The 13,335-nt window shown below is 42.4% G+C and overlaps 1 protein-coding gene across 1 annotated transcript in view; it reads left to right on the forward strand.

Moving 5' to 3' along the window:
- The first annotated feature begins 595 nt into the window (after positions 1 to 595).
- The window catches only part of LOC144762995 (uncharacterized), a 128,359-nt gene continuing 115,619 nt past the window's right edge, over positions 596 to 13,335 (forward strand). Inside the window, exons 1-4 of the mRNA XM_078648308.1 lie at positions 596 to 773; positions 2,670 to 2,819; positions 6,995 to 7,135; positions 11,409 to 11,555. Coding sequence (XP_078504434.1) covers positions 596 to 773; positions 2,670 to 2,819; positions 6,995 to 7,135; positions 11,409 to 11,555 — 616 coding nt within the window. The remainder of the gene's footprint in view (positions 774 to 2,669; positions 2,820 to 6,994; positions 7,136 to 11,408; positions 11,556 to 13,335) is intronic.

The raw sequence follows: 13,335 nt of genomic DNA on the forward strand, positions 1-13,335 counted from the left end.
AGGAAGTGGAAAATAATTTTAAACCATTTTTCTGCAGTTTTTCGGGTGGAGAATTAAATAGCTTTTCATGGAAGATCTAGCCTTAACTACAGAGTTAACTAGGTCACCATGGAAGAATAGCCATATGTGCCCACTGGCATGACCTTAATTAAAGCAAAGACCATGACGGAGCTTCTTCTTGTGCTCACCAATATTGTCAAAATTAGATCGTGATAACATTGCTCAGCAAATCACCACTGTTCCAAATGCCTTGAAGCTGCTTTCTGTGCTTGCCTTGTATGCCATTCAAAAAGGGGTCACTATATTAAACACAATGCCCATTATGTCCCTCAGTATTACTGTACTTGTTCACGGCATGAAGCCCTCTATCTACATAGGTAGTGCCAGATGGAAAGCAGTTCACTTTTTGTAATTTACCTTCCTGATGTTGCTGATTTCCAGGACAGCTTGTAATGTAAGAGAGAGAAGAAATGACAGAGAAACACAATCACACCTGGACTCTACAGTCACTCATAAACACCTCCCCTAAAAACCTGCTCATTAGCATAACATTACCTGGGTTATCAATTGTTATCAGGGTTTGGTTCAAGAAAAGATGCAAAATAACAAATTCTCATTTATTTCAGTTTTACCAAAGCCAGGAAAGTGTCCCAAAGACAACAAGAAGTGCCTCAAACCAGAAGTCCCACAGTGCAAGAGTGATGGTGACTGCAAAGGGGATCAGAAGTGCTGCAACTTCAACTGTGGATTAAAGTGCAAGGCTCCAGAGACAGGTATCAGTGTCAGGAGGGTGTGACATCTGATGTTGATGTTACATCTTTGTTTGTGTTGTTGTTTTTAGGCTGAGCCTGGCCTGTAGATTGGGGGCAGGGCACAGTACACAGCGGAAATGTACTAGATGAATCTTATAAAACCTGCATTTGAAAGCTAATAACAACTTTCTGAGCTAATGACAGGTATCTGTCACATTCAGGGTATTGCCCTATTTCTTAACATGATTGCGGACCATTCTTCCAGCTTTCCTGGATGCACAGTGAAGCATCGAAATCTTGAAACTCATTGTCATTGAAATCTGAAACTCATCGATGTGGAGAAGCGTGGCTCAGTGGTTAGAGGCGGCAGACCTGGAAGCTGAGATCGGCCGTGGACCAGGGTTCGATTCCCCGCCTTGGCGGGTCTCGGGCTCAAAATTCCACAGACTGGACAATTCTCGCTCCGGTACCTACTCGACTCACGGGGTCACACTCTGCGACTCTGGGCAATAGCTTGCTTAATCTCCACTACGGCCCCTCACTGCGGGATGCCTGGCTTTCACCTTGTGGTTACCGTGCCAGGGTATCTCACAGGGGAATACCAGGATGGGTTCCCTAAGCAAGCGCCTTGATACCTTTGGGTGATACGTGCGCTATATAAGTCGCAATACATTTACATTTACCAGAGAGCCTCCTTCTTATGTATTCATTGTTCATTATACACACAGTGGTTCTAGAAAGAGTGTCTAATAAAATGGTCTGAATTTACTTTTGCCAAATTTTGTATAAGCATATTTGCACATCTGCATATATGTTTATAAGCACAGGTGAGTTGCCATATGTCTGCACAAGTTGTGGGTGACCTTTGAGTGGGATAAGTTTATATTGAAGGGCTTTGTGCATTCACAAACTGGTGCTCTCTTCACGCTACATCACAGAAGTTCTTGTTATCATTTGTCCCATATATCATAGCACTTGGGCTGCAATATGCTTGCTTAATATGTATATTTCACTCCGTTGGTTAGACTCCTTCTCTGAGGTGCTCAACCTTCACCTACGTCATGACCTTTGCCACTGAACCTTGAGTAGGACATCAGTGCATACCTAAATACAGGCCGTGTGCATAATATGAAATACATGGCAGCACAAGACGTGTGCCTCGCCTGGCTTTCCCACAATGTCCAGGTCACATACATGATTATGATACTGAACATGGAGAAGTGGTTACAAAAATGTGCACAAAATGAGCAAAAAATGTAAACCTCTGATTTGTCCTGTGAGATTTGTGAAGGGATTGTTTAGTTAGAATTGGAATGTGCATAGTTGTATTTGTCTTTTATGTTGAAAGTGCACTGTCCTGCCAGTCCTGTGTTAGCCTGGGCTGCATGGGTGCTGAGCGAATACCATTTTCTAACATTTAAAGGGGGCAAAGGCCTGTTCACCTTACCTCAGTCCCTCATAGAGGTCAGAATACAGGAGTAACTTTTGGGTTCCTCTTGATACAGTCAGATATACCACGTTGACCTCCAACCATAAATAGTATGTGTACCAAAATTGCCCTTAATATTCTATCATTTCATAACATGAAACATCAGAAGTAGCTCTCTGAATCCTGAAATCCTGGAGTAATCTTTTACAGCTCTCTTCAATTTATGCTGTTGGTTCTTTCTTGACCATCCTTTTCCCTCCCATTATGAAATCTACTCACGTTTCTCTTCCTGTATTGCATGCTCACCCCCTTCATTGTGTGTAATATTTCCACTTCCTGATTGTGAATTTCATGTTCTGTTCTTATGCAAAAGATTTGTAAGCAACACATTTACTCCATATTTTTAGCATTGATTTCATTTCAGATAAAGGATTCAGATAGAAGTCAAAGATGGGATGTTTTATTTGAATCTGTCTGTCTTTTCTTAGCAATGAAATCTGGTGACTGTCCCAAGCGAATTTCATGGTGTGATCGTCCACCCCCATACAATCACATGTGTAGCAACGACACAGACTGTCCAGGAGAGAAGAAGTGCTGCATCGAGATTTGCAATCAGGAATGCAAGAATCCTGTGCCAGGTGACAACCCCTTTTCAATTAAGTGCCTTTTTGATCTTTTGTATCCAGACAAAGTTAGAAGAATTGTTGAAATGGAGTCAGGATATCAGAGAAATCTATAGTCTGGTACTTCTTGAAATAATTGGTTCCATCATTTCCTTCGAATCTTTCAATGACTTCCCCTTCCAATCCACGGCCCCTCTAGAAACCTCATTGACTGTTCTTCCCACCATTACACACCTTCCTTGTTTACCATGGAAGGCCTTCAGAGCTTCACAATACTGTTTGATTTCAAAATGTTGTCTAAGTGCTGGGTAACTAGTGGATTGTGTAGCATTCATTTCCACCTTTGGGTTAGAGCTGGTTAGATCACAGATCACTTGGCGCATGATACTCCACCCTGACATCACTAATAACACAATCTGCTCAACATTATCTCCCCCTGCTTTGGGTGACCAAGGAAGGAGATAGAATAAGAAGCCACGCATTACTCCATTGATAGCAAGACACTGATGCCATTGTGCAACACTCAAGTATTGTCATCAGAATATCTTCATAATATACACATAAATATTATGTCATAAAGTATCATTCCACTGAAATGCATACTAGAAAATCTACTGTCATTAAGACAATATTTTTGTTAATGCTATTTATAACAAAATATTTATGCCAGATGATTTTCTTCATACAAAGCACCGACATATAACCAATGGCATATAAGCGCCTCTGACATCTACTGCAGTTTCCCTGCTACTTTAACATCACATACTGTTTCTGTCTTCTGCTTTGTGTATGTTGTTACATTGTCCTTACTTCCCTGTACCTGTTCTATGTCTTTTTGATTTCACGCCATTAATGGTTCTTGTCACAGCACCCCTGCTGGTACAAGGCTCTATGCAAGCACTACTCCACTTCGAAGTAAGGGAAGATTCTGAAGGTTTTTACTCCCTGAAGAGTCTGGAATTGTTTGCCCCTGCCCTGCCCCCCTATTGTCTAGGGTTAAAGTAGACTGGTGTCAAACCCCTTTTCAGAATTGTGACTAACACACGAAACACAACCTGTCTGCCTGCTCCCAATCGAAAGTTATCGCTTAATAAATGTAAGAATGTAACCCAATGTCATCCTATGAGAGAGGGAGACCTTGCAGTAGGGAAATACAAATTTAGGAATGTTTTCTCCCAGGACATTTAAACCATAAATGTTCAGGTCCAATATTTTAAATAAAATGCACCCTGCCCTTTGGGTTGCTGAGGTTCTACCATAGGGGTGGCTTGTATGTATTAAAAAATAAAGGTCAGAGCCTGGCAAAAAGTTGTTTTTGCAAGTTAAAATGGCAGTTTAAAACTACACACAGAGGCTGCAATGTCTTTAAGGGCTTCTTAAATAGGAGGGAAAATGTGTGATGCAGGCTCAGTATTATTTTATTTACAAATAAAGTAAAATAAATATGCCAATTGGGTTTAAGCCAATCCTACCATGTTTAAAGGAGTGTTCAGAAGCACTTTGGCATTGTAAAGCAGTGGTAAAGGGCACAGGGTCCTAGAGCCAGCAAAAACAAGATCAGCACAAAATAGGAGGGGGTTGGAGGAAAACTTTTGGGGAATGACCATCCTAAGGATGACAGGCCTAACAATGGTATATTTAGTTTGCCAAGAGTGGGCAACTACTTCTGCACCAAAGCTGGGTCTGCATTAGACAGTCTGCTTGTTTCTACACTTGTACTTCTACTTTTTGATTGATTGATTGATTGACTAGCTCAGGAGATGGCAAAATGTTGATCATTTAATGTAAAAATGTTTTGGATTGTATAAATAAGAGAGTTTTGTGCACCTCTCTTGACGCTTGCAAGTGCAGCAAAGTGGTGTCATGCGTTTAGCAAATTGGGGTGTGACCAGACCCATGAGATAGTTCTATCTTGCTAATATCCATGACTACTGTAAGTGCAAGATATTGAGAAGCCCAGCTAGGAGTCCTTTTTTAACCTGCATGCAGAGCCTTTATACCTTAAATCCAGAGTCATGATCTGCACATGGGCTGTTCTCCTTATTATATTTCTCCATTCTCTGACTGGTTCTCCCTCCACCTTCTTGGTTGATGGATCATGTTCTACATCTCTTCACATTTCAGCCACAAATTACTTTTTGTAGCAAAAATCATTTAGGGTACTGTTTTGTTAGAGGCACATGGCACAGTTCAGAAAGGGGCTTCACTACAGATGTTACCCTCACAGTTATCTAATAAAACCCTAGTAGAAGAACTAATGGCTAATAATTCAGTTTATTTCCACAGCTATCAGACATAATAATAAGGGCCCCTTTTTAATATTAGTGTTTTTTTCTGTGGTTCACGGTATATTACCACCTGGTTGAAAAATGTAATCTACCTGTTTCATCTGTATTATTGATACTCTACGGTTCTGCACATGCCTAAAACCCTGTCATGCCTGCCGATCCGATACAGACGTGATTGGCAAAAGCTTGGTTGGCGAGAGCCGCTAGGGTCTGGAGAACGCATGCGCAAGGATTAGCGCATGCGTGATAACACTATAAAGTCCTTTCTCTCTTATGGTATGACGCTTTGCGTTCCTTCCGGGTATTGCGCATCGCTTCCGGGTCACGGTTGTGGTGTCCGGGCTTCGTCGGGAGTTCTCTGCGGTTCTTCGTCATCCTCCTGATTTCCGAGCACTCTTCAAGTCAGATAAGTACGGGTGTTATCCTACTTAGAAGTAAACTCGGGTGAGTTTACAACCAGTTCGTACTTGGCTCTGGTGTTTGTTTTTGGTTACTTGTCGAACCTTATTTTGGAGTTGGTTTGCTTTATTCTTAAAAGCCGGGGTAGTTTTATGTTTTTGTTAGGAGCTACACAGATTGTGCATTTGAGCTCCAGGATTTCTTCTAAGCCTTATTGGAAGACACAAACAGGTACGACCATTTCCCTAAGGGTCAAAATCTGCACGGGACAGTCTAAGGAGATACTGATTATCTCGCTTATGTTTCAGGGAATCACCATTAGAGTACGAGTGTTACTTCTTGTGGAGAAACAGGGAGTCATTCTTCTCACGGCACGCTAAGCGTTAGGTACTCTTGTATATTGCTCACTATACACATACCTGCCCATGTTACCCCCTGAGAGCTAAACCTAATATCCCTACCTTATAGGAGTGGTATTTCCTTTGCATCACTTTACCTACTTTTCTGTGATGACAACAGAAGTAAAGTCACGTACAGGTAGATGCACAGCACATAGTTTCCAGGTACTACGTATCCCTGTTAATTGCATATATACTCACAGAGATAATAGGCACTATATTAATCATTGTTCTTTGTATTATAGGAGAGGGTCCTGAGGCCATAGTGAGTGCTGACCAGTTCTCTTCGCATCCTGGATTTAAGATTCCTGTGTCTCCCCAATCTTTCCTTGTTTTGTTTCCCTGCTTTCCCTACATTGGCATCATCTCTTATCACCAGTATATATACATCATTGGTGTAGAGTGAACCGGTGTGGGGGAGTTGTGGACGGAGCTTCAACTCCGTGGTGTTTCCGAGGCATCCTCCTACAAGGCACAACAAACCACTTCAATAACTCAGCATTAATTCTTCATCCATCTCAGGCTTTTCCACATTTTGAAATTGATGCTAATGATTAAAGGGTACAAAGCAGATTCCCAAAGAGCCAAAATAGTGCATTAACTCCAACATTGATAAATTATCATTGCCTGCCTTACGCTATAGCCTGGAAAAAGAGGATTTATGTTCTTCTTGGTGAAACATAAGTAGAAAGGTTAAGGTGCTTTATATGTTATATTTTAGTTGTAGAAAATTGACATATCTTCTAAGGCGGCTGAAATGCTGACTACTTTTACTGATTACCAGATGTTACCCCCTATTCAATTGCCACATTCAGTGTACGGGATATCAAATTCGATCAGCGCCCATATGTAATTAATTACAGTACATAGTAATTTTCTGATGCCTCTCTGACGAACAAAGGTTGGGTAGTACAACAGGGTAAAAAGTGTATCTCTGGAGGAGTAAGCAAACAAATGGTGTAATTTTTCATTTAAAAATGCTTTGTTTGTGGTGTAATGATGGCCAATACGTAAGCACTTTTGTTGTGTTTGGGGGATCCCATTACGTCTCTACTATGCCACTGTAAGAAAAGGTTGTTGAATCTTGTAACTTCCTCTGTTACAGCGAAAACCGGTGTGTGCCCAAAAGACACAGTTGTGTGCAAAAGCCCAGAACCGGATAAGTGCACGACTAACAGCGACTGCCCAGGAAATCAGATATGCTGCTCCTTCAGCTGTGGACTTAAGTGCAAGAATCCAGCTACAGGTATTACTCACAGCCACTCACAGGAAGACAATCAAGGATCTCAACATTTGTTTAAACAGGGCTTCTGACTGAGTACCCCATTCCCCCCCCATTACCCCGGATGCTGACACCATAGTCAAAAGCAATGGACAATAAAAAGTGATATTTCAAATGGTCCTTTGTGATAAAATATAAACTTATAGAATGTGCTTTATAGTGTGTTTTCAATATCATGACTTTATTCCTCATCCAGCCCCATCCTCCTGGCATATCATGGTTCCTGTATTCCTGTAAGAAAGGCAATCAATTACATTTGCCACTTTATGTGCAGAACCCATTTTACTAATTAGATTGCACTTTATGTGGCTGCACAGCTTAAAACAAGGCTTTCTAAGTGCCTTGAGCGGGCACAGCAGGATGCTGGCAGAAACAGGATTTCAAGGCACTGGTTCAGCCTGTAAAAATGGGCAGGTCTTTGAGTTGAAGACATTTTGTAGTTTTTATAAAGATCAAGAACTAGAAAAGCATTGGAAGAGAGCAGACGCTTCATAAGGTTTTCCATCATTCCGCAGAGTACCTGGGTAACCTTAGTAGCCAAGAGCATAAGAAAAGTGCAGGAGGTATGGACTGGCTGCTGCTCAGGTGGGGCCAAGAAGCTTCCTAAAGCCACAGAGGCTATACACACCTTTGACAGCATATAGTCAACTGTGCTCAACCTCACTTCTAAGGTCTGAATGGTCTGTGGTAATGATACTACAGAATAAACACAGTTTAAATAAAATTGTAACTGTGCGGACAAATATGCTAGAAAAAATAATATATTAAGAGAAGCAGATGAGGTTAGCAGATAACAAGGAATAGTTCACACAGCTAAGTGGGTAATAGAAAAACTAAAAGATGTGTCTGGTGATTTGTTGTAATTAAAGCAATAGACAAAGCAAATAATATATACTTACTTGGGGTTCAGAAGTTACAATCCAGGTGAAATTATTCTATTCTCACACTCATGGATTTTTGGATGTCTAATTCTGTAAAACTTCAAATGCAAACAGTTTGTAGGATGGTATGCTTCTGCAGATCTGTATCTGTGGTTTACACTCCTCATTCTTTGTAAAGGAAAAGGAGACCTGTGAGATTGCAGATAATCCATGCTTCGAGTCGCCCATTAACATGCTACTCCTAAACTGGGTGGTTGACTCATGCATCATGCCTCCACTAGATTAGAATGAGTTTATTTAATTAAAACTAGGCCAAGAGTATCTCAAATAAAAAAGAGTGCAGGCCAGGGCTTGCCCTTAGTTCTTGTGCCCCTTCCTTCTTAAAGGATTGTAAGTCTTCTTTCAGGGATGCGAAAAGCGATTCCAGATAGGGGCGAGTGATGGATATGTCCATCGGTCCTCCATCCCTTTGCTGACTCTCTCCCAGGTGCATCCTCACCCGGGGTCCCCATTGTTTTCAGCAGAATGACTTTCAAATTACTGCCTTTTTTTGCTATTGCTGTTGTCATTGTAGAAGCCGATAAAGTTCCTCAGTGACTTTCGCTCCGGCACCCAGGGGAGCCACATTCTTACATCTAGTAAGCACAGGTTGAGGCTGACTGCAGTGATTCTCGTTCTCGCAAGGTCCAGGGTCTCCATGTGCTGGGGTCGCAGGTCTGTGCCCACGGTTAATGCCTGGCACGAGGACGCTTCACGCTGTCAGAGACTTCTGTCCGAATTCTGGGACTTGGTGCCAGCCACTTGCCGCCCGATCGATATCTGGGGTCCCCTGGTTTCCTACCTCCATCAAACGGGCACCCTTTTCCTGTGCGACCTCTCCCTCGCTCCCCGCCAGCACTCCCCCCCGCGGCGGCTGCCGGTGCTGGCTTGTGAGGTGCTGTTCCTCTACCCACTCACCCCCTGTTCACTTAAGAGAGATGTCATCAGTAATGCATTCTTTCAAATAACCAATTTAAAAAGCATCTCCCACCTCCATAGTTTACCAGAGAACAGCAGCTGGAGCCAACTCCAAATTTCACTAGAGCAATTGCTTGCATGCTTGCCCACTAATTATTTTTTAGCTGTCGTCCTAAGGGCTAGAATGAGGTCTTTGGTCTCAAAGAGAGAGTCCACACTGACCCCTTTCTCGGTAAACGTGTGATCTCTCTGACTGGGATAGAGTAAAATACTGAAACTATACATTCTTAGTGCTATACAAACCTGCTGCTGATGTGCTAAAGATCCCACTACTTCCCCAAATACCTCCACTCCAGCAACCTCCACCCGCACTCTTCTCAGCTTGCTATACATGATGGAGGAGAATGCATTCACTTTCCCATCAACACACCTGTGCTTTGTTTACTGTAATGCAGTACACATAAATTGCATGTGCTTTCTATGCAATGTGAGAGATTTCCTATGTACACGTGAGGTCTTTTCTTGGACCCATGCATGCTTTGCCTTTCCCCTCATTCTATAGTTTTTTTGTAGCCTAATTCGTTTTGAAAGGAATCATATTTGAAACTTCTCTCTTGAGTTGTGTAGGTACTTACAAGTAGGTGTATGAGGGAGGATTGCTGGCAAGTTAAATGCAGATTGATGTATATAAGCGTTCTTCAGTTGTATCCTATGGTTTCTCCAAAGTCATCAATGCATACATTGATATTCCCTGTACTACAGGGAATTTATATATAAAATGAGGGAAAGTAAACATCTGTCCCACTGTAAGAAATCCTTGCATTCCCCTTGAAGCAGTGCCAAGATGATTTCAGCCTCTTTCTGCCTTGGGCTTCCCCCACTGTGTACCTCCAGTGTCTTTTATCAAGAGTAATATCAGTTTATAATATGGATGGTTGTCCAACTTTGCATGTCAGAGTAACAGTGCTGGCTTTCCATGAATGTAGGAGGCCAACAGATTAAAAAAAGCACTCCAAACAAGGGAGTACTAATATGCCAGCGGGCTTGTTGCAAGCTCCACAGGCACGACATTTCAGGAGCTTTTCCACTGTTAAGATTTTTAATTGTAACTGATAGATGGTATTTCAATGTCAAAATTATGATATGATCAAGACCCTTTTTATTACCCACCATGCTGACTACAATGAAAATGGCTGAGAGGGGATTGAGTTTATTTTATTGCTTTGATTATGAACGTAAGAAAAGAAAAATACTACTGAGCTCAGGGAATGAATTAGAAATTGGTCTATGATCTCTGGTTTTCATGTCCATGGCTGTTTCTTGTGCAGTGAAATCTTGTGAGTGTTCAGTACGTGCCAAGGTATGTGATTATCCTGCACTATACCTGCATCATTGAACCAATGACAGCAGCTGCCCAGGAGTGCAGAAGTGCTGCTTCCACTATTGTGCTCTGGAATGCAGGTAGCCCAGGCCAAGAAATAACTCTCAAGCAATTTAGGCTCTGTGATATTTCCATAGTAGTCTCCTATTTGGGGTACACTGAAACAAGAACACACCTATGATAAAAAAGAATTCACTACCCACAGGCAGTAATAACTGAGTAGTGTAACAGGACCTGCCAACTGCTCTATCTCTAGTGCACCTCTAGGAACCTCTCCTCTTTGTGGTTCCTGTCACGGCAATCACCGCAACTAATGCTGAGAACCTGGGCTGCTTTGGGAATTCACAAGGACATATTATCAAGCCCATTATTGCCGCTTTAGCGGCAGTTTCCTGCCGATAAAGCGGCGATAATTTTTTAGCCTGTTCTTGATAATATGGCCCTTAGCCTTTACAACAGATAGAAAATTCATAACTAGGTAGCTATGATAAAAAAAAACATGTGTTCACTGGTGTGGCTTTAATTAAAGCAAAAACCAGGACAGAGCTCCTTGTTGTGTTCACGAATATTTTCAAACTTAGACCCTGATATAATTGCCCAACAAATAACCACTGTTCCAAATGTGGGCCCTACATTGAAAATGATTTCTGTTCTCACCTTTTATGTCATGCTAAAGGGGAACTATCATGAACACTATGCCTGCTAAGTCACTCAGTATTGCTGTACTAAGTTAGGGCAGGAAGCACTCTGTGTACATAGGCAGTGTTAGATGTAACGTCTTCCACTGTCTGTGATGTACCTTCCTTGCTTTGTTGATGTTTAGGACAGTCTGTAATGTAAGAGAGACAAAAAATGTCAAAGTAACTCAATCAAACCCGGACTCTACAGTCACTCATAAACAACTCCCCCCAAATCCTGCTCATTATTATAACATTAACTGGGTTGTCATTTGCCTTCATGGTTTGATTCAAGAAAAGACACAATGTAACAAATTAAAATATTTCTTCTATTTTTTCAGTTTTACCGAAACCAGGAACGTGCCCCAAAGACAGCATAATTTGCATCAAAGCAGAAGACCCCCAGTGCCAGAGTGATTGTGACTGCAAAGGGGATCTGAAGTGCTGCTACTTCAGCTGTGGATTAAAGTGCAAAGCTCCAGAGACAGGTATTAGTGTTAGGGGGGTGTGAGATCTGATGTTCACATGGAATCTTCACTTGTGTTTCTGTTTTAAAGCTCAGTCTAGCCTGTAGACAGAGGGCAGGGCACTGCACATACCTGACATTTTCAAGACTAATCATATAAAACTGCATTTGAAGGCTAACAACACCTTTCTAAGCTAATGACAGTTATCTGTCACATTGAGGCTACTGCCCTTTTTCTTGAATTGAGTGTGGAACATTCATCCAGCTTCCCTGGGAGCACCGTGAAGCACCTAAATCTGAAACTCATTATGCGAGCGCCTCCATTATGTACCCATTGTTCATTATATCCAGAGTTGTTCTAGAGAGAGTGTGTAAGAAAAAGGTCTGAATTTACTTGTGAAACATTTTGTAGAAGCATATTTGCACATGTGCATTGCTGTACATGTGCACAAGTGAGTTGTCATGTGTGTGCCCAGGTTGTAGCTGTGTGATCAGGGTATATTGAAGGACTTTCTGCATTCACAGTCTGATACTCTCCTCACGCTACATCACACACTGTAATTGTAATTGTAATTGTAGGGTTACTTATATAGCGCAAGCTGTCACCCTGCGGGTAACCTGGCGCTTAGAACTGACATGCAGGCAAGCCAAAGCATCAGAGGACGAGAAGTTATTCCTTAGGAAAGAGCCAAGTTTTCAGGCTCTTTCTGAGCTCGGTCAGGGAGTCAATTTGTCTGACACACTGTGGTAGTTAGTTCCATAAGTTTGCGGCAGCCACACTGAAGGCCCTCCCCCCATCCTAGAGCACTTGGATCTAGGAATCCTCACCAGATTGGCACTGGAGGAGCGAAGCTGCCTTTTAGGGAGGTACCAGCTAAATTGTTCCTGCAGTGGAATGGGCCCCTGATCGTGTACCGCTCTGTGCACCATACAGAGCATTTTAAACTGGACCCTTTCCCTAATAGACAACCAATGTAAGTCTTTTAAAGCCGCAGTGGTGGAGGACCTACGTTGCCTATTTAGCACCAGCTTTGCTGCTGCAGACTGTACTTTCTGCAACCCCTGAAAGATGTATTGAGGTGCTCCTAAATACAGAGAGTTGCAGTGATCCAGCCTGCTTAGCACTGTGCTTCTCACTACGAGGGAACGTGAGTGCTTTGGTAACAGTGGGAGTATCCGGCACAGCATGCGCATCAAAGAGAAGCACACACTGGCAGTCTTATTTGCTTGCGACTCCATCTGGAGATTATTATCCAACAGAACCCCCAGATTACGCACAGTATTAACTGGGGCTAAAACGTTCTTTTTCAGGGGTGAGCCTAAACTCCAGTGGCAGCTGCTTAGACATTTTCACCGAAGAGCAGTACACCACCTCAGTTTTTCCACCATTAAACTGCAGCGAGTTTCTCCCTAGACACTCCTGGAACGTGTCCATGGATACTGCGGATTTTCCTTCCAGGGAAAACGCCAGTTGAGCATCATCAGCATAATTTACTAGGTCAACTCCAAATGATTTATTGATGGGAAACAGGGGCTGCAAATAGATATTAAACAGAATAGGGCTGATCGCAGAGCCCTGCAGCACCCCATAAATTACCAATGATTTGCTAGAGGTGAACGGTGCCATAGTCACCATCTGCTGTCTCTCCGATAAATAGGACTGTAGCCACTGCAGAGCCCGCCCCTTCACCCCGATCTTCCTCCGTCTGTCCACCAGTATTAAATGATTCACCGTGTCGAAGGCGGCCGACATATTAAAAATCACTAAAACAGAAGCACTCCCGTCATCGGATCGCCTACGT

The sequence above is a fragment of the Lissotriton helveticus genome, chromosome 6 (genome assembly GCF_964261635.1).
Source record: "Lissotriton helveticus chromosome 6, aLisHel1.1, whole genome shotgun sequence".
NCBI classification, from domain to species: Eukaryota; Metazoa; Chordata; class Amphibia; order Caudata; family Salamandridae; genus Lissotriton; species Lissotriton helveticus.